The 27,481-nt window shown below is 42.9% G+C and overlaps 1 protein-coding gene across 3 annotated transcripts; it reads left to right on the top strand.

The window, feature by feature from the left end:
* The first annotated feature begins 244 nt into the window (after positions 1-244).
* On the top strand, positions 245-27,122 carry afap1l1a (actin filament associated protein 1-like 1a). 3 transcript variants are annotated; one of them, XM_030061311.1, is made up of 20 exons: positions 245-398; positions 16,175-16,300; positions 17,222-17,305; positions 17,418-17,506; positions 18,515-18,650; positions 18,858-18,953; positions 19,082-19,296; positions 19,422-19,601; positions 20,323-20,406; positions 21,134-21,209; positions 21,650-21,769; positions 21,872-22,083; positions 22,646-22,791; positions 22,917-22,989; positions 23,267-23,362; positions 23,612-23,726; positions 24,612-24,779; positions 25,419-25,594; positions 25,694-25,816; positions 26,244-27,122. In XM_030061311.1, exons 1-20 carry the CDS (start codon positions 377-379, stop codon positions 26,268-26,270), a joined length of 2,364 nt encoding a protein of 787 aa, XP_029917171.1. In that variant the 5' UTR covers positions 245-376; the 3' UTR covers positions 26,271-27,122. The 3 variants fall into 3 exon arrangements, with proteins under 3 accessions (XP_029917171.1, XP_029917170.1, XP_029917172.1); XM_030061310.1 differs by lacking the exon at positions 245-398 and adding an exon at positions 12,191-12,344; XM_030061312.1 differs by lacking the exons at positions 245-398; positions 23,267-23,362 and adding an exon at positions 12,191-12,344.
* Positions 27,123-27,481: the final 359 nt, after the last annotated feature.

Raw genomic sequence — 27,481 nt, 5'->3', positions numbered from 1 at the left:
TACAATATTGTCACAATACATGTATATTCGGTTTTTAAAAAATTGCGATATTTGATTTTGTCCATATCGACCATTTCCAACTCGGTCTCAACTTTATTGACGGCGGGACTGTGAAGGAAGCTCATTGCAGCATTACTCCGCCTGACTCTAGGACCCAGCAGAGGAATGGCCTGCCTCCAGTTCCCAACCTGCAGCTCTATATTGTGTCCCTGTAGCTGTCAGCAGCAGCAGCTCGACCACACCACAACACACATACACACACACGCTCACACACATACACAGACACACGCTCACTCACTCACACGCTCCTTCCGTCACTCATGGCCCTGCGCTAGAAACCACCGTTTTCTCCGCTTGAGCCAGCATCTGCAGTGGAATGGACACAGACAACACTAAATGTAAGTTTACTTTTCACGTCTTGTAAAAAAAAAAAAAAAAAAAAAAAAAGACTGGCACAGTGCTGCCGAGTCTCAGTCTTGAGGTGCAGTTAAGTTGCATGCTTTATTGTTGTATCTGTCACTGTCTGGTTTAAAGAGTCATATCCCTGACTGCAGCTCTCTCAAACTCCACTTGGCTGGAATATAGAGATTATGTTCTTGGATTGAGCAAGACCTCCCCCCCTTCTGCTTGTCACTGTAAGTCTATGAGAACACCCATGATGATGTACAATGGACACCTATTTTTCTAGTTGGACAACATCAGAGACACAATGGCTATGCACTGTGGCCAACTATAAATAAAGTTACTTTGGTTGCTTCCCTGCTTGCTTGGGGAGACAGAAAAGCAAGTGCTGATTCAAAGTTTGATTGTTATTCCAGAAAGTGAATCTCATTCATCCCAAGTCAAAGTAAATAAATGGGCGCGGGGATTAGATATTTTGAAATTAGGTAGTCCTGGTAATAATTGTTTGATACTGAATACCACCAACAGTGAGTTCCTCCATCATGGACATCTCTGGAGACTTTGAAATAGCTAGGGGGAAAAAAATGTGTTTCCGCCACATGTGTTTTCTCTGGGAGGGGTATAGTTGGCCCCTACACAGCACAACATTTTTCCACATTGTAACCAAAAAAAAAAAAAAAAACAACAAATAGGCTCGTAGGCTTTGGCTCAAGGTGAGTAGTGAAAACATTCAAAGAACAGGTTATGGCCAAACTCCCGTTTTTAAATGAGGCAACGTGATTCCTGTAGTTGATTTTGACACCGAACCTCTTGAGTTTGTAGACTTCATCTGATTCTGCAGTATCATCTGGGTGCTTACAGAGCTATAAAGTCTTTTAGCTGAGTGCATTTCATAGACTTGCTGCTGCCAGCCGCCAGGCAGGTACACACATGAAAGTGATTACGAGGCCAAACTTTATGGACATTTTTACTACACTGACCTGAGGTGAGGGGATACAGGACAAACTACTGGCATGGCACTTCTTTTGCCTTCTCTTTTCTTCCTCTTCATGTTTCCACTGCTACTTTTGATCTTAAGTATCTTGGAAAAAAGTAAAGCCATTTTTTTTTTTAAAGAGCCTCTCCCTCCTTTACTTTTGCTATGCATCCTTCCTTTGCTATTCATCCTTCCTTGCCTTCCATCTTCACTGTTTGACAGATTATGTACATAATGCAGATGCCACTCACATCCCTTGTACAGTATGTTTCATACAGGAAGTGTTTTGAAAGAACTGTCCTTTCTAGAACGGGATTTAGAAAGGAGTTCTTCTGCTGGGATCTAGCCGATATGTTGCCTTCACCCACTGGCTGAGTGAAAACTTCCTCCTCTGTCACTCCTGCCTCTCCCTCACACACCCCCCTACACACACACACACACACACACACAAGTACACACATGAGTTTTGCTTGACTGAACCTCTGTCTCAGCTTTCTGTTTGAGTAAACACAACAGGAGAAAACACACTGTGACAGCCAGTGTCCCATGGGGAGCACCCCTGCTGTTTTTACAATCTTTGAGTTCCCTGATTGGCTGCTGCAGTATTACTTTTTTCCTCAGTTTGTCTCGAGGGTTATTTTGGATCCTTTTGTCACCCTAAAAGCTTGCTGTGTGCAATGAACTGATGTTTGTTGTGAGTTCAGATATCAAGCTTGATAAAGCAGGTGAGAGGGAGGTGAGAGCGTTCATGGTGGCTGCTCAGTGTTCCTTACACCCCCACAAGGCAGAAGTACACTGTGCAACCTTTGGGCAACTAATTGGCAGCGGTGCCCAAGCAGTTGCCTCAGCAGTACTTACACAAGAACATCTTGTTGCCAGGAAGCTTCTGAATACATTTTGACCCCGTTTTTCCACATTGGTGCTGGTTGGCAGGATGTTTGCCCAGGATGATGCCATGACACACACAATTTCATGAGCCAGTGGTAAACCTTGGAATGGACAAGCACTACTAAATGAGACTAATTCAGTTTGGATAGCGTGGTGATCTCCAAGGATCATAGTTATTTCCCATGCCATTGTGCTTGGGTTTGGTCTTTGACACTCTAGACTTGAGTATATGTTTCTCTCTATTGACAAAATCAGCAGAACATTAATATGTACAACCCAAGCCAGGTTGCTAGTGTAATAGAGGTTTTGTTTCCACTTTTGTCTTAATGTGCATGTTGAGGAGCAGAGAATCAGGTGGGTGTGAGCGGGGAGAGGTTGTGTCCTCAGAGACGCATTGTAGTGGAGCGATTGTGTGTGATTCGCACTGGCTGTGTTGAATTGGGCCTATTGTGGAGAGGTTGTTTTTGAGCATATGGAAGAACTTGCGAGCACAGCAGAGATGTGCTGCAGACTCCACAGATGCATAAGTGAAACATACTGTTCATGTAGGCACAAGTCTGCTGCATAAACATGAAATCCCTATCCATCCATACCTTTTCTCTGATGAGAAGGCTGGAATGTTCCACATGCCACAGTCAAATCCATGAAAAGGGAGACAGAGCGAGAGTGTGTGTGCGTTTGTGTGTGTGTGTGTTTATGAGCTTGTGTGGGCTTGTGTTTGTCTGTCTGAGGGCAATATGTGATTTCTTTTTTTTCTCAGATTTGTTATTCACATACATGCCTAAAACCAGCCAGTGGCTCTGAGTGATAATTTAATTTTACTCGACACAAAGCCAAGTCCTCAGGCTTGCAGAGGATGTCTTTGAGTGTAAACAAGGATTTGAATTAACTGCAGCTGAATTAAAACATGATGTCAGTGGATATGTATAGCGGGGCAAATGAGCTCAATTACAACTGCGCTCATTTTCCTAATGGCCACTGACCATATTGTGTGCCCATTTTTGCCATTTTTCATGTAAAATGAGGTTCTGATTTGCATTTTCACATTCTGCTCTACACAGTCTACTGTAGCCACTTGAGTCCAGCTTCTTGTAACATTCTTGATACACTCACTTTATCAGATTTTATTCTTACTTTTTCGATGTAAGAAATGTTCAGACATGCTGATGTGGAGTGCATTGCCCCATCATGCATGAGCTCTAACTCATGGACTATTAGGTGCCACAGTTCCTACAAGTTGTGTAATTATGTTCTTTCACCATGGTGGGATGAGCAGATCTCTGTACTTCCTCTGACTAAGACATTCACACTTCTGAACAAGGTGTGTATGTGTATGTGTGTGTGCATTGTGTAAGGGCTATGGTCATCCCCCTTGCAGCTGTTTCAGTGTTTCCATGGTGATATGCTGTACAACATCACAGGAGATAGCTTCACTGTCTGTGCTGATTTTCTCCTTATCACAAGATAAAAAAGTGTCTCTGCCTGGGGTGTGTATGCTGACAGGTATAAGGAATAGCACTAGCGGGGAAAATTCCATTTTATTGGTGTGACTTGGCTGAAAATAAGAGTTCTGGTTGCAACAAGACTTAGCTAACCTGTTCTACAGTTTGTAATACCTGCCTTGTTGTGCCTTCCTGTGCCAAAATCCATAATTTAGCAGTAATAGATACTTACAGTTATGGTAATATTTTTTCTTCCTCAGTTGTCTAGTGTGGAAGAGTTAGAAATGTAGCCAAATGCCTTCATAAAGTCTTTTTAACTTTCTTGGGTTTCTAGGCTTTCTAAGGTTTCAGGTAAGGTAACAATAGGTTCATTTCATCACATGGAAATCTCAGTATCATTATGTGTAATCAAAGACTTCCACCACCATGTTTAACAATTGGCAACAGACTTTGTTGACCCAAGAACGAATAGGCTGAAAGACCACTTCAGTAGACAATACTACATGTTTCATCAGACAGGGGTGCAGGTTTTGTGCTCTTAAAATCTGGATATGCATCTTTAAGTCTTGTCATTAGATAAGAGGGATCTCAGCCAGGGAATAGCAGCCATGCAACAGATACCAGCTTTGTGAATCTCATAATATACAATTATGTTGAGTCTGTGTTTCAGAGGTGTTGATTCAAGTCTTTGGTCATTTTGAAAGCATAATTCTACCCTGCTCTCCTTACCACATTCAGTAACTGCACAGTTTTTATAATTATTGCTGCTGCAGTTCAGACCTTAAACTCTTTTTCACCTCTTTGAAAATCTCTCGGCTGCCTCGTGTTGCTTTGAAAACACGCGTATAATTGATACTCGTATGAGAGATGATGGCCTCTTTTAAACGCTGACTCATGCTGCTACAACCCAAGCTGCCTTTGTAGTTGTGGTGTAGTTACTTCACAGTTGAAGTCCTTTTTAATGTTTGTGTGGCTGATATTATATTCACCATCTGTATTTGCTATTGCAAGGGTAACAGCTGAAACTCATGTTGAGAATCGGTAATTTTGTTGGAACAGTAGGAAAACTGGTGTCCAAAGTGGATGACCTCAACAGTGCTTAGTCACCTAAGTTTTGCAGCCCATGATCAAAATCAAAAAGAACAAACGACACTGAATCAAGTATAGTCAACTAAAGAATGCAGATCAAGCACAGTAATCCGAGATATTAACAGATGTTTTGTTTAAAAAAAATAGCTTTTTAATAAATGCAATTTCAGAGTGTGTTTCTTGAATCAATGAGCACAACTAGATGTCCCAAGTGACGGTTGGGCCATTTTGTAGCATTCCTCTGAAGACACGCACACAAAAATGTCAAACCAGCAGCAGGTTACACCCCTGGGCAAAATGTGCCTTGGCCCAGCCCAAAATGAATTTTCATCTCTTCAGCCAAACAGGCTTCACAGCCAAGACTAGATATTTTTCTTGCCTTTGCAATCCTATTCACAAACACACTGAGTGGTGCACACAGTATTTGCTTTCTAATGTATGACATTTGCAGTAAATGCGGATTGTTTCAGTAAATCTACTTAATGACATTGTCAGGGTTGGAGATAGCATTAGGAAGCTTATTGTCAGAATTTCCACTCCATGTGAAATTTGACGTCTAGTCATTGTTTTTACCACAATAAAGTTATTAAATGCATGAGCACGTGAATCTCAGTCTTTGTATGAGGGCTGCAGCGTCTCCAGATACTGAAACCACAACACAATGCAGAATTGCTAACCTTCCCTGGAGCATGGAAACCCTGTTGACATGTTTACTGTTTGGGGTGTCATCTCCTGTCTTGGAGGCCTCACCAAAGCTCACGTGGACTTCATGCAGTAAAGTAGCTCTATGATGTTGTGGGTTTATATGGCTATATCTGTAGCTCTTTCATTAGACCCCTTGTGCTCATCCAGGCATAGGGTAATGCTTGGCTTAATGCTACCTTTAGTTTCCTGACTTTGATTGCAAAAAAATGACATGGCAAGTCTCTTCAACATCTTTGCAAAAAAAAAAAAAAAAAGAAAACTTGGTTGTTTTGCTTAGCACGCATATGCTCTACCAGCTCCCTAAAATCAGAAGCAGGTTTTGTTTCTATCAATGAATAACTCATCCAGCACCCTCTGACTCCTGGACCAGAGCTTCCTGTTTTATACTGTCTCCTGTTTTACAGAGGAAGCCTTGTCTAATTCCATGGAAAGTCCAAGAACAGTAGCGCTCACTGTAATATTGGAAATACTGAATCTCAGTGGTGAGATACATGGTATGAAATCATACCAGTGGTGCCTGAGAAATGTGTGCCGGACAAATGAATGGATGGAGAACAGTTCATAGTGTGCACCCCCATCAGTCAAGTTTAAGGAGAGTGGGACAGAAAAGAGAAACCAAAAGCAAACGAGGCAAACACTCCAGATTATCTACTGAGGTTTTAAATTCATTGAAAGTAAAATGGTCTTTACACTGCCCTGACATTCCACACAGATGATGACATGACGACTTCCCTACACATACTGTATCTGTTCAGCTTTAGATATGATTCATTGGATGGCAGACTGTATTGCCCTTTATTCTACATCAGCAAAAGGACATGGATGTCAGTACCACCATGGTTGCAGAGACTAGAGATTAAAAATGTCCCGTAGTACATGACATCTGATTACAGTCTAGTAAAGCTGATCTTTGGGTGTTGTGAACACAGACACACTCAAAACTAGGGCTGTGGACAAAATCAAATATGGTGACTATTGGTGTTTGCATAAGATATTTACACAGTGTACATTTTTTGATATGCAGTAATGTGGATATGATGACCGAGCAGGGAAATAATAGAACAGCTAGAACAGTCCATTAAGTTATGAAAGTTATGTCCTTTAATGTAATATATGTTTTAAAACCAGGAAAAGCCAAATCATGCCATAATCATAATACTAGGATATACAAAATCCCAGACAATATCTAGTCTTATATCACAGTATCAATATCATATTGATATATTGCCTGGCCCTATGCAAACCTATACAATATTGTGTAAGACATGAAAGTTATCGCATGTCAGCACTCACTGCTTTTGAGAATTTAGTCAAATGAAACATATAATAGGCATTAATTTGGCATTAATCCACAATAAATTTACCCTCTTATACCAGTTCTATATAACATATAACAACAAAGAGAAATGCACACTGTGCCTCAGTAATCCTCTAGGAGAACTTTCGCCCTACAGTATGGTTAGACTCAAACGTTTGCAAGGAGGGATAGCTTTATAAGATACAAAAACTGTGTCCCAGTTTTCTGGTGATCCATTTGCTCGGGTCACACTCCCATTAACACGACAAATCCCACATGGAGACAAAGCAGCCCCTTTTCCCTTCTGTGCACGTGAGCCTGCGTGTGCATGTGATTGTGTGTGTGCGTGCATGTGTTTGCGGGCATGCATGTGTGTTTTGTGTATATTACTCTTGTCTGCGCAACATCAGTAAAACAGTGCCTCCGCTCAGAGAATAGCATCTTTCTCAGCATGTGAATACTTTTCTGTGAGTGAGACATAGCATTGTGGTGATCTCATAGGACTCTGAGCAGATACGAGAGCTGATTAATACTGACTGCACTGTAGGGTCTTTGTCTGGCAGCAGGCTGAGTCAAGCCCTCTGTGCCACATCGGACCTGAATAAAACAGAGAGTTTGGGATGAAAAATGTGGAAGAGGGGAAAGAAAACGGAAGATGAAGGCAGTGTAGCAGATGAAACTCATCAAGAGAGGCAGAGCAATGTCCCCTGCATCCCCTATGTCAGTTCCATGAACTCTGACTTTTGACATGATCATACTGACAAACACCCAGATGCAACTGTTACTGCTTGGCCACTTCTAATGACTTATTTGAAGAAAGAGCACTGGACGGATGTGGTTAAAGTCAGAGGGAAAAGGAGCAGCAGTCGTTTCTGACATGACCTGAAAACAGAGTCCTGGACTCCATCGCTGTTGTGATAGCGACTCCATGTGATTGCTGCTGCTTCACCACATGTGGGTGAAGGAGATTACTCAAGGGCAGTGAAGCCATGTAGTTGTGGGTTTATGTGTGTGTGAGTGAGTGTATGCATGTGTTCATGTGTGTGTTTGGCCAGTCAAATGCAAACATCAAAGCCTCAGTGCTCCCTACCGTTCCATGGCCAACCTTCAAAGCCAGTTAATACAGGTGAGTGGGGATGCACAGAACTGTAATTCTCACACTCAGTCACCAAGGAAATGTCCCAGCAACTTAATATAGACCTAATGACTTTAGACTAACTGGTCCAATTAGGAGTAAGGATGCATGTTCTAGCTAGGGGCTGGTTGCAAGCACTGGCCCAGGATACACACTGTACACCCTGCTTAAATGATGCCTAAAAATAACTGTAACTGTCACTCTAACATAATCTCGGCTCTTCTTTAATGAGAGTGAAATCTTTGAGATGGAGGGCATGAAGGGTGAATTTAATTGTGGTGCAGCATAGTTCAAACAGAAAGTGTTTCAAAAAGCTTTCTTTCATATGGTATGCTGTCTAATTTGAGGCTTAGAAATGAAGGGCAGTATGTCATTCAGTCAGTGGTTAGAGTAACCTACTGGGGCATGATGACACTTGTTCACATGGTCATGCATGTATTTCCCTAAGCAGCTTCAATCCACAGTGTGTTTGTGTGTACACTCGCATTTACACAAGACTGTCTTGAAGTGTGAGCTCCTTGCTGTATTTTACGATGACCTGAAGCATCTTCCCATGTGCAATAAAAACAGTAGGAGGGACATGTTTGTTACCCTCTCTTCTTCATTTGTATACCTTTATGGTTCTTCCTAACAAAGTAAGTTTTTCCACATGTTCTCATCACCTGCTATCCAAGTGCACACACTTGTGTGTCTGACTGACCACCATTAATGTAAAGGCATGTGAAAGTATTGCTTGGCCTGTTTTCCCTTGAGAAAAAAACTACCTGGTTAAACAAAGGTTAAATAAATAAAGGGTAATCCTCATCTCTTGGGAGCATATTGAACATCTCCATTATATTTTCATTCCTTTGAACTACAAGCAATGCAGCAGATGCATTCAATCTTATCGAGCACAGGATCTACTGTATCTAGAATGGAGCTACCAGATATAGTACAGTAAAAGTGGGACTAGGTCAGCTGACAGGAATAGGAAACAGAAGGCAGGAGGTGATAGGTGATGTCATCAGTGCAGACAGGAAGTCCATCTCTATAGGGGGCACATGGGGCATCCCCATACACTTGGGCAGCCCATTAACTGTGTGGGACAGGAAAGGCATTCTGTATGCATAATAAGATCAGAATCAGTCTCGAAGGATCTTCAGTGGTTTGTTTGCATGAGCTTTGCAGAGCCAGCATGCACCTTTCACTACAAAATCAGAGTTGTGGTTATCATATCAATCTGTATTATCTTACCGACAAGCTGATATTGTCTACATTTACTTATTATGTTTTGTGCAGACATCAGCTGCTGAATGCCCCGACATGCTTTTCTGTTGAAGAGAAGAGAATAGTAACTCTTTGGAAATGCCTGGAATCTGAGGAGTAAAGTGGGAGGGGATTTTATCATGATAGGACACAGGCTGGTGAGAGAATACATTGTTGGCGCAGCACATCACGCCATGAACCACAAGAACATCTGTTATCTGCACATCTGATTTACTTCACTTGTGTTAGCAGACATGCACACGCACCTCAGTGATCTACAGGTGTGATAAGCTCTCGTTTTTTTTTCAACAGGGAGACATGGCATCTCTTTCCCCATCTATATTCTGTGTATTATGATTCAGCTGTATTTTTGGACCATACATGTCTCAGCTTTGATGACTCTGCTGGGATGCAATATTTGGATGACCTTCAGACAGCATGGAGATAACGTTCAAGCCCTGCTGTCTCTTAACTTAAAACCTCTCCTGTGACTCACTCACCAAGAGATAAGATAATGCTTTTTCTCCCCCCATGCATTTGCACAAATATGCTTTTGTTTGCCGTTCAAAAGTTGCTGGGTCATATATGGATGGCCTTACTGATGAGGGAGAGGGAGTATCACAACAAGTTTCTGGGCCCCGCAAAGTCTTCAACCTGCAGTGCTCTTTCATGTCAGATCAGGTTCAGAAATGGCTGTATATCTAACACTTCCAAAGACAATAAGGAAAGGGAGACTTCCAAGCCAAACTCAGCAGCTCTCATCAGATACTGAGCTCTTGTGGAGTCACAGATGGTACACTCTTCTTAGTTTCCTACAGCGGTTTCATCTAGCAGGAAGGTAAAGCATCCGTCTATAATGCTATATGTGCAGTATAATCAGTGGAATGGTATTGTATATATAGACTTTTTTTGTAGTCGCTTCTTTGTACATCATTCTTGCCATTAATTTGAGAGCATTCGAATATCCGCATAGTACATTTTCTTTATAGATGGCACCTGAATTATCCTAACATGGTAGATATCCAACAAGCATGCAATAACTAGAAAGTCTAGTGAGAAGCCATGTGGTGTTGTGTGTGTTTTTTACAGCATGTTGTGCACTTTCTGACCCCTGCTCTGGCACCCAGAGATCTGTGTGAGCTCATAGCTTTACTGGGGAGGTTAGAGTTCAAATGGTTTAGTTACAGCAAGGAGTTGGTGTGTCAGGACATACCCAGGCCTTGTAGGGTCTGCCTGCGGCTGTTGTCTTCATCTCTGCCAGAGGGAACACTGGGAAACAGGAGACATGTTTCATACGAGGATCTGGATTGTGTTTCATATTGGCTAGCACAGTAGGGTTGCAGCAGGACTTCCTGTCTGCATGTTTAGGTTATTGATTTTTACATTTTTCTACATTTTCGTCTATGGTGATTCTATTTTATATTCTCTGAAAACATTAACTTTGCTCTTCCGAGTGAGATCCTGCCTGTTTTGCATGCAAAATGTGCAAAAATGTTTAAATGCATAAGTTGCCTGTGAAATTGCTGTTTTTATGTTTTGGCGGCATCTTTAGTGGTCACTTAGCATTGATGTGGCATATTTTGCATTGCGCTTTCCAGAGATCACTCCTCGACGCATTTCTTCTTTTTTTATTTCAAGACAAACCACTTTTGCTGCAGTGAGAAATGCATCACCAGAGTATTCTTCCTGGGAGAAACATCATGTGTTTGGAACAGTAAACATAAATTGTTAAAAACATAAATCATTTTCTGAACTCAGTATAGGTTCAGTTTTCAATAGAACATAACAAATGGATATTGATTCATACAAAACATTGATTTATTACCTTTACACATCGTTTAGCCATCTAATCCCTTTATCTACAAGTCTCCTTCAAAACCAAAGTGGATTTGAAGTGAGTGAAATTAAAAAAGCCGCCACAGCTTTCACCAGGATTCAGAAGAGCATGTGTTTCTAATATTTTTACTCTCAGTGTAGATCTCCTCTTGTGGCTTGACAGTAACTTTAGTGCTGTGTTATCCACTGGTATCCTAGCATATCTTAACATAAACCCAGCTAAGGCCAGTCAGACTGTCACCTTTCTGGGAAAAAATGATGGAGAGAACTGATAAACAGTAAAAGCCTTATCTCAAGACTCCAAATGCTACACTTGTGACGCAGTTGTGTCTTTTGTCTGTTGTGTGTTTCTGCGTGTGGGCGTGTGTTCCATATGCATCTTCAGAGTGTCTTTGCCTGCTGTTCTTATATGAAAATTAGTTGTGTGTTTGTTTATATCTGTGTGTGCCTGTGTGTGTTCATGAGTTACTTTGTGTGTAGCGTTGAAGGCAGCGTGTTGGGTCGTGCCTGGGGCCCATGAGTTTGCCCCAAGGCAAAAAGTCATCCACGTGCAACCCTGAGAGGTCTCAACTTGTCTCTGTCTCCACCCTGTAGCCTTTTCTCCCTCACTCTTCCTGCATCCTTCACTCTGTAATTGGTGACAAATCAAATAAATGCCTCAGAGATTTTCCAGTTTTGCATCTACACAGTTTCACTGGGATTTGGAGACATTTTAATGGTATCTTTACCATACAACATCCGGCTTCCTCTTCTGTTTGAAAGGTAGAACAATATCCTATTGTAGCTAATAGCAATATGTCAAAAGGTTCATGTCAGCTGCTGGATGGAATGTATAGAAAGTATGACTTTGTGTATCACCTGTAGTTAAAGGCTGATAGGAAATAGTGAGGGGAAGGCTGAGGTAAAGAATGTGAGTTAACTATTAATGGAAGTGTGTGTGTGTGTTTACACAGTGAGCCTTTCCCAGGTGCTACACGATCCCTAGGATTACAGCAGTGGGGGATAAACACACACACACACACACTCACACATACACACACAAACTACCACCAACTCCCTGCCCACCCCCTCCAAGAGGAGTGAGAGCACAGGAGGGAGGTAGAGAGAGATAACAGATCAGAGGGAGGAAGGGAGAGGTGGGGGAGTGTGAATTCAGCAGCAGGCTCACCGACACACTCACCTCCACTACAAAGACTCCACAGGACAGAGCACACAGGGAGGCTTTGACTCGGGAATAGCTCTGATCTGCTTGGCTGGTGCATGAATGAACCAATTTGTCTTTTCTCTCGCTCTGGAACATGGTGGGACTCTCATCCATTCCCATTGAGGGTAAGACTTTTTTCCCCCACACTTTTTTTATCAGTGTGGCAGGTACAGTCAAGTGTGTTACAAAGTGATTTAAACTGTAAAAGTATGGAAATACATGGAAAGATGCACAGCTCTATAAGTTTGCTGCAAGCAGATGAAATTAAATGCAAGAGCCTGGGTGACTCTTGAATGTTTTTTAGTGTTTACGCCAAATTCTTTTATTTCAAGCCTCATGCCAGTTCGCTGGAAAACCAAGAAAGGAAGCCAGCATTGTTGAGAAAGCAACTGTTTGGCAGCCAGACGGGCAGACAATGGTTACATTTTGACATTGTAGTTTGTTGAAACTCTCCTCTGTAGGGTTTCTGTGTAGCATGTCAAACACTGCTGTGATTAGCTGTGGATTTCCTGCCTGCAACAATACGGTGAAGTGGAAATGTTGAAATGTTGAATGGTCGAATGATGCGGCATGAAAAGTTCTACATGTGTGGGTGTCATAGTTTGTTATGTGGCAATACAACAAGTAAGCTCAGCATGGAGAAGGGCTTTGGCATGAAAAGAAAAAGAAAAAACTATGCACCCAGTTGAGGTCACATTATTTTTCGTATCAGCGTTCACTAGACATGTTAGCACAGGTGCTCAGTTTGCTGACATTATTCATTCCTTCTCTCTCTCTCTCTCTCTCTCTTTCTCTCGGTTGGTACAGAAATATCTGCTAATGCAAGCTTGTTTTAAAGATCCCTGCTTCCACTGTTAAACAAACTACTCTCTCTGCTTCACACCCAGGCTACATTTGCACAGACACATACACACTTTTCCTCGTCTTGCACTTTTAACAAGGTGAGGAATGTCTCCTGGGGTTTTCTAACAACAATTGTCAACCAAGTGTGAGGAGGTAAACATTTGAGTTTGTCCTCGGCTCTGAATAACCTGCACATTCCTGCGGGCACCACCGGCTTTGAGATGCTGACGAGGACTTTGCTTGTCACGGTTGTGTATCTCAGAGGGGTTTATACTCCCTTTTGTGCTGCCTAGGATGTTTTTAGCTCTGGCCTCAAAAAAGCCTAGTAAAAGCCAATGATTTGTCCCGCTCATAATTGCATATATTTAAACCAGACCAGACAGATCTCCATTGTGTTTTTCATGTGGCATTATCAGCTATGAGCATATGTGTGTGTAGATTCTCTAGGGTGGTGGGCGCAAAAATCTGTTTTTTTTGGCATGGAGCACACACACACACACACACACACACACACACACACACACACACACACACACACACATGAATGAACACACACACATGTACGTTCCACAGGTGCAGCAGAGATTTAAAGGATCATGCGCAGCCTTAGATGTGTGAGAAACTGTGTGGCTGGCTCTGCTGCGTAGTGTGGTGTTAATTATAAGGGGATGATGAAGGACTAAGGGTTATCTTATACCTCACATTGCCAAAATATTATGAACTACTCCTTCTCTGCTCCAGCTGGCACAGCCACACTTACATTATCATTGTTAGACTGCATAATCGGCCTTGAAGAGCACTGGTCCAAGAGATTTATTTATGTTGCTGGAGCGCAGGAGCGTTGTGACCCACATTTATGTCAACTCCATTGTCCTGGGTTTTGTGTTCTATTTGATTTAGTGCTGATTGGTGTAAATTTCACCTACTCCCTGCAATCAGACTGACTCATGCAGTGGATAAGGTTTGGTCTCCCACTAGGTTAGGGGAAGCCCAGCTGTAGACTAGAGCCAAAGTCTGAACAGCTGGAGCCTCTGGCAGAGAGGCAGCATCAACCAGGCCAAGACTTCCTACTCTTTCGAGTTTCCTCCACGCCCCCCTTCTTCTCCTCCCCTCGCATCCCCAGGGTGAACAGCATGAAGAAAATAGGCTTTCTGGGTCCCTGCCTGAATCAGTTCCTCATGCCAGCTTCTTGGAGAGTATGTGCATGCTCGCTTTTATTACAATGGACGGAAACCACACTAGTAAAAAAGACAAAGTGGTTAAACAGGCACAGACAAACACACACCTAGCTGTAACTCTGCCTTTGGCCAAGTTGCTCTTGACTGCATCCTTGTCAGGGCATTGTTAAGCCCATAGGAAGACCCACCTCAGGAAAATATTTCTTAAGGAGTGGGAGCAGTCCTTGCTCCCTATGAAATGGAGTACACACACACACACACACACTGAAGAAAAAAATCAGACAAATAATCTAGGTTATCAAGAATTTCTGCTTGTCATTACTGATTATGCATAACATTACTTTGTCAGAGTTATTTGTGAAAGAGTCCAACATTCTGTCTAAACTCACAAAAAGGCTGTTCCTCAAACTTGAACACACACACATGCACACACGTGGCCACAGCCACCTCAGGGCCCAACACTAGGGTTGGCTGTTGACACACCTCACAAAATATGCAAGGTATGAGTAGTTGTGTGTATGAGTGTGCATATGTGTATGTATGTGCGCGCCTGTGTGTATTTGTGTTTGTTTAGTGCAACAGGTCTTGTTGCCATATGAAAGACCCACCAAACAAAGAGATTCCTGAGTGACTGTCCTGTGGCTGACCCCAGCAGGAAGCATGGTTCAGTGGGTCTAATGTGCTTGGACTGTGAAAATGGGTTACGGGGGAGTGGGAGAAGGAGGAGAAAAGGGAGAAGGAAACAGGACAAGTGTGCCAGTGGTGACGCAGTTGGTTGTCAAGTTTCACTAAGGCTTTTAGGATGACAACTGCAGAAATGCCCAGTAGGATTACAGGGGACAGAGAAGAAAGTGTGTAGAAAGGAAGTAATTAAAGACGGTAGAGTGTGTCATGATTGGTGGCAGTGGCTTGTTTTTGGCAAATTAAGGGAGGAATCCCAAAGCTCCTTATGCACACATACATTTACCATACATAGATCACCAACAGCTCCCAAACCTGTTCTCAGGGTTTCAAGAGTGTCCAGCAGCTGGGAGAGCAAAATGGTTTATTTAAGTTCTGTTCTGAAAACAGGGAGTGGTCCAGTCCCACCTCTCACATCAACATGTGATGTGAATCATGTATGCCTACAGTATATCCTCAGTCCACCAAGTTTTACAGAATCGGGAGAGACCTGTTAAATAGTTTGACCGCCTGTCTTTCAGTCAGTCCATCTGTCTTTCATACAATATCTGAGCCCGAGTTTGCTTTTGTGAGAGACTGGCGCAACATCTGCTGTTAGATAAGATCAAGCCTCTGTGAATTCAAAATCTGCCCACTAGTGCATTTTGGCCTGTGTTGCGCTCTATAAGTGGCCCTTCAGGTTCTCTGTCGGAATCTCGTTTTTCTGCCAACATCCTTCGACTTTTTGTAAAGCAGTTAAAATTACCCTCTCAGCACTGAGAGTGACAGATGATTGAACTTTGGGATTGCGCCCATCTGCCTGTGAGCCAGTAACGAATCAGAGCTGCCACACATCAGTGCTGCACTTGTTTTCTCTACGCCTCATACAGTATGTTCTGTTCTTAGGCTGTGTGATCTCTACACTTGGACTTGTTCTTTTTTTAGTAGCTTAATTCACACTTTTCTTCTGGGCTAATGAGCAGTTAGCATGCATGGTTCCTGCTGGTGCGTTTTTGTTGTCAAGATCATGATACTGTTTAGTCTAGGAAGTAACAGAGAGCAAAAGAAGAGGAAAGCAGAAAGACCCAGTGACAGCGTGCCAGATTGATACTGACAGACTGTGAGACAAAATGATAAGAAAGACACAAAAAAGCAGAGGAAACAAAGACGCTTTGACATGACACCCGGTGTTTGTTTAGTCTGGTCAGTCTGACCTTTGGCTTGTCTGCCAATTCATTGACCCCCATGCCCTCTGACCTTTGCCCCCTGTGCAGCGATGGAGGTGTTGGTGAGTGAGTTGGGCATCCTGCTGAAGCTGCTGGACCAGGAGAACCTCAGCTCCTCCACCCAGGAAAAGAAGACCTCTGTCCGCAACCTCCTCCAGCAAATACAGCCAGCAGGTCAGAGAGAGGAGTCAAGCTGATTAAATCTGGCTGATGTTCAAACAGGAGCCACTGGGCATATCAGTGCTTTTAATTACACAAGAGTAATTAAGCGTCTTGGAGATACTCACTTAAATACAAGTGGAATGCAGTCATTTTTTGGTATACGCAGTGATGGAAAATTACTCAAATCCTTTAGTTAATACTGTAATTTAAAAATAGTCCAGTAAAAGTAAATGTCATGCATTAATAATGCTATTCAAGTGAATGTTAAATATTAGCAGTAAAATGTTCAAAAGTTCAAGTAATCGTTGTGAAGAATGGTCTTTTCAGAGTGTTTAATTATTTTATATATGTAGTATTTTAATGTTGGAGTTCCAACTGGTCCATACGCTGTTGGCTAGTTATAACTCTTGACCACACATCATATTTTATGACCTTATCGTATCATTTTACATGTAAAACTGTGCACTGCAAACTAACTCCAACCATATGGTACAAAAAAGTGGACTAAAATGTTCAATATTTCCCTTTGAAATTTAGTGCAATAAAAGTTTAAGGTCTCACAAGATGCCAGTCCCTCAAAATTGTACTTAACTACACAACTTGAGTAAATATACTTAGTTACTCTCCATCTTTGTATTAAAGAGATACTCTCTCAAACACGAGTTGAATGCAGTCATTTTAGGTATATATGGTACAACAGCTAAAGCAAATTACTGACTTTTACTGTCAAAAAAAAACAAAAAAAAAAAACATGTAATTTGCTTGTAATCAGATTAATCAGCCTCCATTAAGTTATTCAGGATACTGCAAACATAGAGGGGTTGGTAATCACTGCTCTACACTGTATATTAAAGGTTAGAGGTCATGTCAGAGATACAAAATGAGATGGTTTCTTAATGTATATGTGTATGGTGTCCTCTTTTTCTCCTTCAGTGTCAGGGACAGACTACATCTATGTGAACTCAGCTGTCTACAGGAATGGCACCAGCTTTGTAGAATCCCTTTTTGAGACATTTGGTGAGTTTTTGCTCTGCTGCCAAGCTGTAAAAATGCACTATTTTCCTTACACTGATCAGATTGTCACCATATCCCAAGCATGAGTTTGATCCCATGATGCTGTCGTTTATAGACTGCAACCTGGGGGAGCTTAAAGATGTTACAGAGGATATCAAACAGGACCAGCACACACAAACTGATGAGACAACCGCTTCAAAACAGGCAAGTGGCCAAATTCAGATTATCAAGTGTAACAGTAGCTTTACATCCTTGAAGTAGGGTGACACGTTGATGTATGAGGCTGTGTGATCGATGGGATTCATGTCACTGAGACAAATGCGAGTTTGACAGACAGGAGTGAAGCTTTCTGTCCTGCTGCAGCTATGTTACTGTTACAGCGCTGTGTCCGTCTTTCTGTCACTCACCGTCCATGTGTCATTCTCCTATGAGACTGTCTGCAGCTTCAAGAGGAACTATTACTATATCCTTCCAACTGACTGAGGAGTGACAGAGAAAGAAAAAAAAGGAGAAAAAGAGAGACTGTACTCCTTTTGCAGGGTTTTCCATGCACCTATTCATGTCACGCTGTGAACTGCATATAGGAGTTGGGATTTTTTTTTTTTTTTTTTTTTTTTTACAGATTCTCCCTAGTGTTCTCAGAGTCCATATGTCTATAGCCTTTTTTAAATATGGGTAACCTGGAACTTTCCACCACTTTTAGGAACTCATGAAGTTCCGGGATTGGCTTTTGTTTCTGTTTCCACTGTATGAAGAGCCGACCGGGAAGGGAACAAAGTCTGTCATAAAAGCCGAGCCCCCATGGAATACTTTCTTCTCACTAAATACTAATCAGGACATCCACACCTTTTTCCAGCTTGCAGTTTGCATTGTTTCCCATTAAATGGTTGTGTTGTGTTGTAGCACGTTTATGGAAGTGTCATCATCTTCGTGTTTGACCAGTCAAGATTGATAGCACTTTTAGCTTCTCTGAGAGGTTTCATGGTAAGCAGATTTCAGTATCACAGCCCAAGCAGGGTCCAGATTAGTTTCTGGAAGCTTTATCTAGAACTGTGTTGTAGCCTTTGGGAACCCTGCAGTAGATTTCATATGGCACAGCGCTTCTGCAGACAGAAAAGGGCCTTAACTGTTTGAAGAAGAATTCTTGTTTTTCGGTGATGGAGGAAATTAGAGGTTTTCATGTTGACTGTGGTTATGTGTCTCCCCAACCAGGACTGCACAGACTCCCAGGCCCCTCACTCTGCTAACTCTCCTCCTCCTCTGCCCACTACGCCTCCTCCTGAGGAGTATTACGAGGAGGCAGTGCCCCTCAGTCCTGGCAAGATGCCGGAGTACATCATCACACGAGGTCAGCATGATGAAGTGCCCTCAGTGCCCTTTGTGCCATTTAGCCATTAAAACCTATGGTCTCAGGATTCAGCCCTTAAATGATAATAATGACAACCACATTCTTCTTGCATTTTTTCAAACCTGCTTACAAAGTACTAGTTATGCTCATTTGGCTGATAGAACATGAGGTCTAATTAGGGGTTCTTTTCATGTCTGCCATTTCCAGGCAGTTCCAGCCCTCCCAACTCTATAGAGGATGGCTATGAAGATGCTGAGAACAACTACCCCCATACCTGGATAAACTCACGCCGCAAAAACTCATGTGAGTAAGACCGCCATCACCCCCAAATTAAATAGGATTATAGGATGACAACAGCAGTTATTAACATTTCCTGGAAATCTCAACTAGAGACACACACACAAAACACAATCTTTTCTCTACTCTCCCAGACAATGATTCTGATGCTCTGAGCAGTTCGTATGAGTCGTACGAGGAAGATGAGGAGGAGAGGAGCCCCGGGGCCCGACTCACTCACCAATGGCCCTCAGATGAGAGCTCCATGCCTCCTGCCAGGGACTGTCGAATCTGTGCCTTCCTGCTGCGCAAGAAACGCTTTGGCCAGTGGGCAAAACAGCTCACTGTTATACGGGAAAACAGACTACAGGTGAGAGGGTGTAATGCATGAATATGTCCACACTACAGTAGGTGTATGAGAAACACTTCACACACACACACATCCACTGTCATTCACTCTTTGTGAACCTAGACCACATGTCCTCTTCCCTGCAGTGCTTTAAGAGCTCTAAGGACACTTGTCCTTATGTGGACTTGCTGCTGCCCCAGTGCACTGTGGTCTATGCTCCGAAAGACAGCAAGAGGAAGCGCCATGAGCTCCGCTTCACCTTACCCAATGGAGACACTCTGGTGCTGGCTGTGCAGAGCAAGGAGCAGGCTCACAGGTGGCTCAGGGTGAGGAACACCTCCACATATTTTCACATGTAATGTGTGCATTCAGTGAGTTAAAGGATCACTTCCACCAAAATGCAAAAATATATATTTTCCCACTTATCCCTAGCACAGTCTGTTCGTCCAGATATTTTCTGTGTGATTTGGCGAGGTTCCTAGTCTGCCGCAGTCTTCCCTGCCTCCCGGCACCCTGATGCAAAGGGGCTGGATGGGTGTTCCTTTGTGGATCCCAAACCGCCAAAAATTTACATGTGAAAAACTCAACAGCAACAGCGCTTTCCAAAAACAATGACACCGATACCAGCATAATCCATAGCCCTCGGGGGCAAAGAGTTTCACTGGGACTTGTTTCCTGCTGAGGAACACCAGCAAACTGTATCCATGCACCCCCCAAGGACAATGAACGCAAGGCAGATAGATACAGTTTGCAAACTTTGGCAGATCACAGGTGGATGGATTTCATTAGGAGTAAGTGGGAAAATCTTTTTTTTTTTTTTTTTTTTTTTGAGGTTCTTTGAGTTCTTATTATGCTTTAAGTTCTTAAGCTTATTCCTACGGCCCTCAACAACTTCCCTTATTTGGGGCACAGTTTTGTCTGATCTGGAATCACAACCATCATGCTGACATATGCAGCACTTGTGCTTTTAGAAATGGAGGTTACACAACTGAATGTGATGGTTTAGTCATTGTAAGCATGAATGGCACCTGGACAATTTCCCTGCAGGTTGTGAGAGAGGTGAGCGGCCAAGGAACAGGACCTGACGAATCTGCATCTCCTGTCATTCCGAGAAAAATTGAACTTGACAAGGTAGGCGTAAATGTGAGAATGCTTGTATCAATGCGACTACGTCATCATAACGCTTCATCTTCACAGCTGAAGTAAGGAAAAGTTGATGGTAAACAGCAATTGCATTATTAGCAGCAGTCTTCTCAAACAATCATCAGGCATGACATAGCATATTGTTATTCCTGTGTTCTTCTCAAAGAACAAAGTGGAATGAGTATGCTGTGTAATTGGGTGTTGAAACAGCAATGATAGGGCTGCAGTACGTCAGGGCTGGAACAGGCACATCCTCCTGATTTAAACTAACCACCGTGTCAGAGCATAAATTACAAAGGACCTGTCTTGAATTCCAGCACAGAGTGGGGAGAGTGCAGAGTGCAGAGAGAGGAGGGACGAATTGTTTTGCCTCATTGCAGCCACAGATTTATGGGTTTGAGAATATGTGTGAAAGAAGGAAAGAATGCAATAGGACAAGAGACCATCCAAACTTATGATAGGTTGTTGAAAGGGTGTCTCAGTGTTTGTGTTTACAACCAAAGACAGATTTCCAGCCTTGGTTGGACAATAAAGTTCAATTATATTTAGTTTATTTTGGTGTGGTGGCTCAGAGTGATTTAGGTCCAGTTTGATCCTGGCTGACATAGAAAACCCAAGGTTGACTTGGATGCAACTGTTGAGATTGTGTTGTCCATTGTGTGTGTGTGCATGTGTGTGTGTGTGTGTGTGTGTGTGTGGTGCGCTCGTCTCTCAGAGGTTGTCCGCTGAGAAGAACACATCTGATTCAGACAGTGTGGGCGTGTCAACGGGAGACAACTGCCGAGAGAATGGTGAGAGAGAGAGACACATACACACCCTGAAATCATAACAGCAACTTTTTTTTCTGTTCATATTTTCAGTTCTTTTATCACACATTTATCATCATGAGCAAATTACAAATGATTTTACATGTCACAGATGAATCTACAAGGGTAACACTAATCACCAAAATTCACCCCAAAATACCCAAAAGTGCCCAGTAACTTACTCAAATATAATCAAAAGAAAGACCCTAATATGAGGTGCATGGAAGGTGGAATGGGGAGGGTGGGGGAACATAAACTGATCAGATATTGAAAAACAGAAATAGAATAGAATGCTTCAAGTGTAGATTTAAAGTTTGGGCAATTTTTGAGCACTTGAAGGCACACTTTGGCGCATTTGGGTGGTTAGTAGGACCTGTAGATTGTACTGTGTGATCAAACGTGTGATCCTTCCACTCTCGGTGTAGGCAAAGTGAAGCGGGGGGCTTTTGCCGCAGGCCGGAAGATCACGCGCATCATCAGCTTCTCAAAGAAGAAGCCTCCTCGGCCAGGGGACCCTCGCATGGCTTACAGCGACCCAAGACAAGGTCAGGCTCTGCTTCCCTGGTAGCCTTCGGGTCTCCGTCTGCTCTGTCTCTCCAGCTGAATTTGCATATCCATCATTTTTTCTTCTACGCCTTGCCACGCAGGCTACCTGTTAGTGCTGGTGAACCAGGTGTGGCGGGAGCAGTGGTGCTGTGTGTGCAGAGGTGCCTTGCATTTCTACCAGGACAGAGGAGACCCACGGGCCTCCCTGCCCTCCCTCCCTCTCCATGGCTGTGAGGTGGTCCCAGGGCTCGGACCCAAACACCCCTTTGCCTTCCGCATCCTGCGGGCCAGCACAGAAGTGGCTGCTTTGGAGGTAGGCATCAGTTTTTGATTTTATTTGTTATCCTGTTGCTAACAACAACATAATTATATCCCTGAAACTGCTGTGCCACTGCCAGAGATCCTGGCTGTGAAGACAATACCTCAAATGCCTTTTATTTGAATCTCTTCAACTGTGCTGTGCACATTCATGATCCCTACAGGAGGAAATGAATTTATTTATTTTGGTGACCTTGTGACCTTTCCTCTAGCACCATCAGGCCAAACTTTCAATTTGTGAATTTGATATCTCCAAGGGTTTTTATTTGAACCTTCAGTTGTTCTGAGTAGGGATGTAGTCACAATGTCATACGCTGCTGTTGTTCAGCGACGGCACTTGTCTAGTTAAATTTTGCTTTTTAGACTTTGCTTTTTAGACAAAAAAACAAATCAACATGATGCACAAAGGGACAGTGCCCAACACTAGTGCACATAATACAAAGACTAATCTAATGAAATTGGATTAAGTGCAATAATGAGAAAGTGCTGGATGTCTAATCCGAAAGCACTGGAGGCTTAATAATAAAGAAGTTTTTGCTCTTCCTGTCTCTCTTCAGGCGGGGAGCTCTGAGGAGTTGGGGAGGTGGCTGGGCGTTCTCCTAGCAGAGACGGGCTCAGCAACAGACCCAGAGTCACTGCACTACGACTACGTTGATGTGGACACCATCGCTAACATCCGTGACGCTGCACGGCACTCCTTCCTGTGAGTGAGACACGGGGCGGGGGGTTGGGATATTTGGGCGAGGTCAAATCTGGGGCAATGCCTGGAGCTGTAGTGATGCAGTGGTTCGGCCTCATGCAGATCTCATTTCTCCTCTCTGATCCAAGGTGGGCCACCTCCTCCAGCAGCACCTCCACTGACTCCCGAACATATGATGAGGTTCCTAATGAGGACATGCAGGTGGGACAAACAAGTGCAGAAACATACACATGTGCACTCACACACACACACTCCTCCAGCTGAACTCTGTGTGTTAGGGTTTGTGTCAGTCTCAAGGGTTTACTTTGATGTGCCAAGAGAGTAGTAGCTGTGTGTGTGTGTGTGTGTGTGTGTGTGTGTGTGTGTGTGTGTGCAGCTGCTGAGGACTGTCACTGTCTGAATATGACACCCCTGATCATTCATCTGAACAGAACTTGCTCTGTTACATGCCTATCAATGACTTGTCTTTGTGGGCCAGGGGGGAAGCAGTCCGTATGAAAGAGGAAAAAAAGACAGAAAAGCTAGAAAAAAGAAAAATGAAGAAGGGATCATACTGCTGAAAGGAAGGCAAAAGGTCATGGCAGTTTTACAACCTGTAAAACCCCTTTTTTAACCTCACTGACAGGCACTTAAAGCTTAGCAAACAGATACACCTCAGCGGTCTCAGGCCTGTAAAAATATTTCAACCCATCTGACATCCTAATGAACTGTTGTCTTCTCGCCTTTTTGCCTCTTTTCTGTCCTTGGCCCTCTCATCCATCTGCATCCTCCCGCATCCTTTATATCCCCTCCTCCCTTCATCTCTCCTCTTTTCTCCATCCAGCCAGTGGAGAACAGCAGAAAGCAGTCAGGGAATCAAGCAAAGCGGCGCTCCAGTTTCTCCGGCAGTGACTCTGGCAGAACCAAGCCGGTAGTGTCTCTCAAACGCACAGGCTCAAGTAAGAGGCTTTGCTCTTGAACTTTGTTTGGATTGAAATCTTGATAAAACCTGCTTTTCTGGCTTCCCGTCTGTCTGAGTCAAGCAAAAAATAATAAGGGTAGCAACCCTCCCACTCAATCTCTTTTAAGAAAAACAAGCAGAGCCGATATAGGTAGCACAGTTCTGTGTCACAGAGGAGGCGTAGATTGAAAAGCTACCCATTTTTTCACTTTCCCTGTGATTTATTTACACTACAGTGCAATACAATATTGATTCAAGTATCAGTGACAGTCATGGAGTATGAGCTGTCATCTTGCTCAATAGTCCTCTTCCCCTGTGTACCCTGTATCATCTTCTCACTTTCCATTTGCAATCTCCTCTCTCTTCGCTCGCCTCTCCAATTTGCTCTGCTCTGTCAGTTTATTTCTCCCTCACAAATAGTGAAGATAAGCCATCTGGGCTAAGGGAAATGATATTGGCGTGGTTGGCTCTTCTCAGTGCTGTTTCTCAGGACTTCGTGTTGAAGCTGTGACACATCAAAGGCTGCGCTTTCCAGGCCCAAGAGCTTCAGGATGTAACCTGAGATTTATTAGACATTCACATTAGATCCGCTGTCTCCTCTGCTGACCTCTGCCTCCTCAGGACTGTGTTTGTCTTTTATCCTTTCATCATGTCATACTTCTTCTGCCTTATTTAAATATAAAAAGGCAAAGTGCTGAGTGTTGTGCTTTTCATTAACTGTACAGGACAATTTGTGAGCCAAGGAGGAAATGAGAGTTTGACCATGATATAGTCAAGCCGGCAGACAGGCAGACAGATCGGCGTGAGATGTTCCGTCTCCTTCCCATAACCTCTCCAGTTTTTAACCCTTCACCTCTACCCTCCTTCTGACCTTTCCACTCAGATGCCAACCAGTATGGAAGGTATGGGAAAACACGAGCAGAGGAGGATGCCAAGCGCTACCTGAAAGAGAAAGAGGAGCTGGAAAGAGAGAAGGATGGGATCCGGAATGCACTGGTCGCCCTCCGACAGCAGAAAAGAGAGTTGAAGGAGGAGCTGAAGACGGCCTCTGGTAGGGGGAGACAAAACAAAACAAGGGAGCAAAGGCTGTTCAGAATGCTTTCAGTCTTTGCTATACTCAACCCTTTAAAAGACTTTAAAAGACTAAATATGAAAAGCATAACAGACAGTTTTTGTTGTTGTTGTTGTTGTTGATTATTGCAGCAGTCAATATCTGAAAAAAAAAAAAAATCATCCCTGAAATACAGAAGGTTATGTGTATGTTAGTTATTTAGTTGTTTGGATTCAGGGTGGTTTAGTAAATAGATAGTATCCTGTGGCCATGTAGCTGATGTGCTCTTGAGCAAGGCACTGAATTCCTGCTCTATATCCAACCCTGTGCTTTGACAACTTTGAGGAGGGCTGACAGGGAAAGCAGAATTCCTCTTCAGGGATTAATGAGTATCATGTTATTGTTTTACACTAGCAACATGGACACAAAAATCCCCTCGTAATCCCATTAATTTCCTCTGGTTTCACACGTAATACGTTGCCAGTCTGTTTTAAAAGCCAGCCTAAATTATGTGATTTCATGATTATATAACTGGCTCTATCACCATCTAATGGTAGGAAATGAAAATCCATGGGAGGTTTATGGTTGCTGTCTTACGTAAGTGTCTTCTGTCCCTCCTTGTGTGTGTGTGTGGCGCAGACAAGCACAAGTCTGCCCTGTGTGAGCAAGTGTCCCAGCTGGAGGAGGCTTGTAAAGGGAAGGAGGCTGAAAGGGTGGACCTGGAGCTCCGACTGACCCAGGTCAAAGAAAATCTCAGGAAGAGCCTGGCCAGCGGAGTGCTGGGTGCACAAGCGGAGGCTAAGCCACCCACTAAGGTATACCTGCTATAGTGTAACACGCACACACACACACACATGCACACCTGCTCAAACACACATTTTTTATGTTTTTTTGTTATTTTTTTATTTGTTTAGGTTCGCAGCAGTAAGACCCAGAATATCTATAGTGATTCATTACCAGTAAACTGTGCCGCAGAGATGCGTAAAAGACAGCCATCTGTTGCCTCCCCTAAAGGAACAGTGATGCAGAAGGCCAAGGTATCAGCAACTTCTTCTGTCTTTTCCTCTGGGACCTCTTTTACTATTTCTAGTACTGCTCACACCCGATCCCACTCTCTCACCCTCTCTCTGCCTGAATCATTTCCACAGCCTGTCAATAAGAATAGCTTTCTGTGTCAGCCTTCATAGGGGGTTAATGGTGTCACAGCAGAAAGCTTGATTGTCTGATGGACTTTCACAGTGGAGTCTGCACTCAGTGCTAAGCACCAACTATTCATCACGCTCTCTCTCTTTCCATCTTTCCTCTCTGTCCATCTCTCTGTCTCTCTATCTTTCTCTGTATCTCTCTCTCTTTGTAGATAGACAGATGGATAAGAAGGTCATTTGTGTGCTCCACTTGAGAGAGGAGAAATGATGTCATTAGTTAAGAATGTTACTAAATTACTAAATTGTTTTCTTGTTTCAGGAATGGGAGTCAAAGAAGGGGACCTAAGGGTGGGATCATGCAAAAGATTGGGAAATGGAAACAAATCAAGATTTTGATAAAGACTCTTACATGCATACACACTGAGGAAAACAGAACCATCTTCATCCCTAAGGATACACTTTACTCTCTTGGTTTTGAATATGACTGAGGAAAAAAAAATATTGTAATGAAAGCGTTCAGTCACTAGGGGGAGTTACATTTCATGAAATATTTACCCAACTGTCCTCTCCTGCCAATTGCCGGGAATCCAGTGAGCTTGTCCTGTACCACACTGCGTTATGAGTATTTTCATTGTCTTGAATGACATAGATACAAGTGTGAGAGACATGAAAAGTGAGAAAGTGATGTGTATGAAAGAAAGAAAAGAGGTAATCGTCTTGAAAGGCATGTGCATTAAGTACATAAAATGCAGATGAAACGGAAAGGCAGAGTGTGCTAGAGCCAGCTGTGCACAAGGTGGGTTAGCTGTTCAGTTGCCATGTGGGAAAAGATGGCCTTAGAATGTGACTTGTTGCATTTATAAGTGGGTTGAATAATAGGTGGATGGAAGACAGTTTATGCCATGATGTGCCTTTGACAATACATAATGTTTTTTTTCTTGCCCGTGCAGAGTGAGCCATGACTACTGTTTTGTATATATTTTATACTGTGCAAGGTGGTTTCATTTCTCTTCAGCATATGATGTACCTATTGATAACTATAGTGACTAACACAATGGTGCTGTTCATCAGTACATGCCAATCTTGTCTGAATGGGAAAGCCGCACCCTGCATTATTTTAACAAATTCTCTCCTAAACCTGTGGTTGACTTTTGCACTTTACTGTTTTCCTACCTGGATAAGGGAATAATAAATCCATGTCTTATTTTCCAAACCCTTGGTCATGAATGAATTAATGAATCACTGAATAATTCAGGAAGGATACACAGTGTGTTGATCTTCCTCCTTAAATCATCAAACATTCACACATTTTCAGTCACTGATTTATTGTTTTAGTTTCACATGACATACTGTGAAGAAAATATCTATGGTCTCATAACTCATACAATGTATGAAAAGCAAAACAAGAAAAAAATGCAGTCACTTTATGAAGGCAATTCACTGCAGCACAATATAGTGTGATGCAATTCAGGCAGCCCATTGTTTACATCTAATGAACAGTCTCACTTTATCTTCAATAGGTAGAGAGATTCAGGCATTGTATTTTTATGTTAACAC

This window comes from Myripristis murdjan, chromosome 10, assembly GCF_902150065.1.
Source record: "Myripristis murdjan chromosome 10, fMyrMur1.1, whole genome shotgun sequence".
Classification (NCBI taxonomy): Eukaryota; Metazoa; Chordata; class Actinopteri; order Holocentriformes; family Holocentridae; genus Myripristis; species Myripristis murdjan.
Note: the sequence above shows the minus strand (reverse complement) of the source record. Positions and strands in the feature narration are given on the sequence as shown.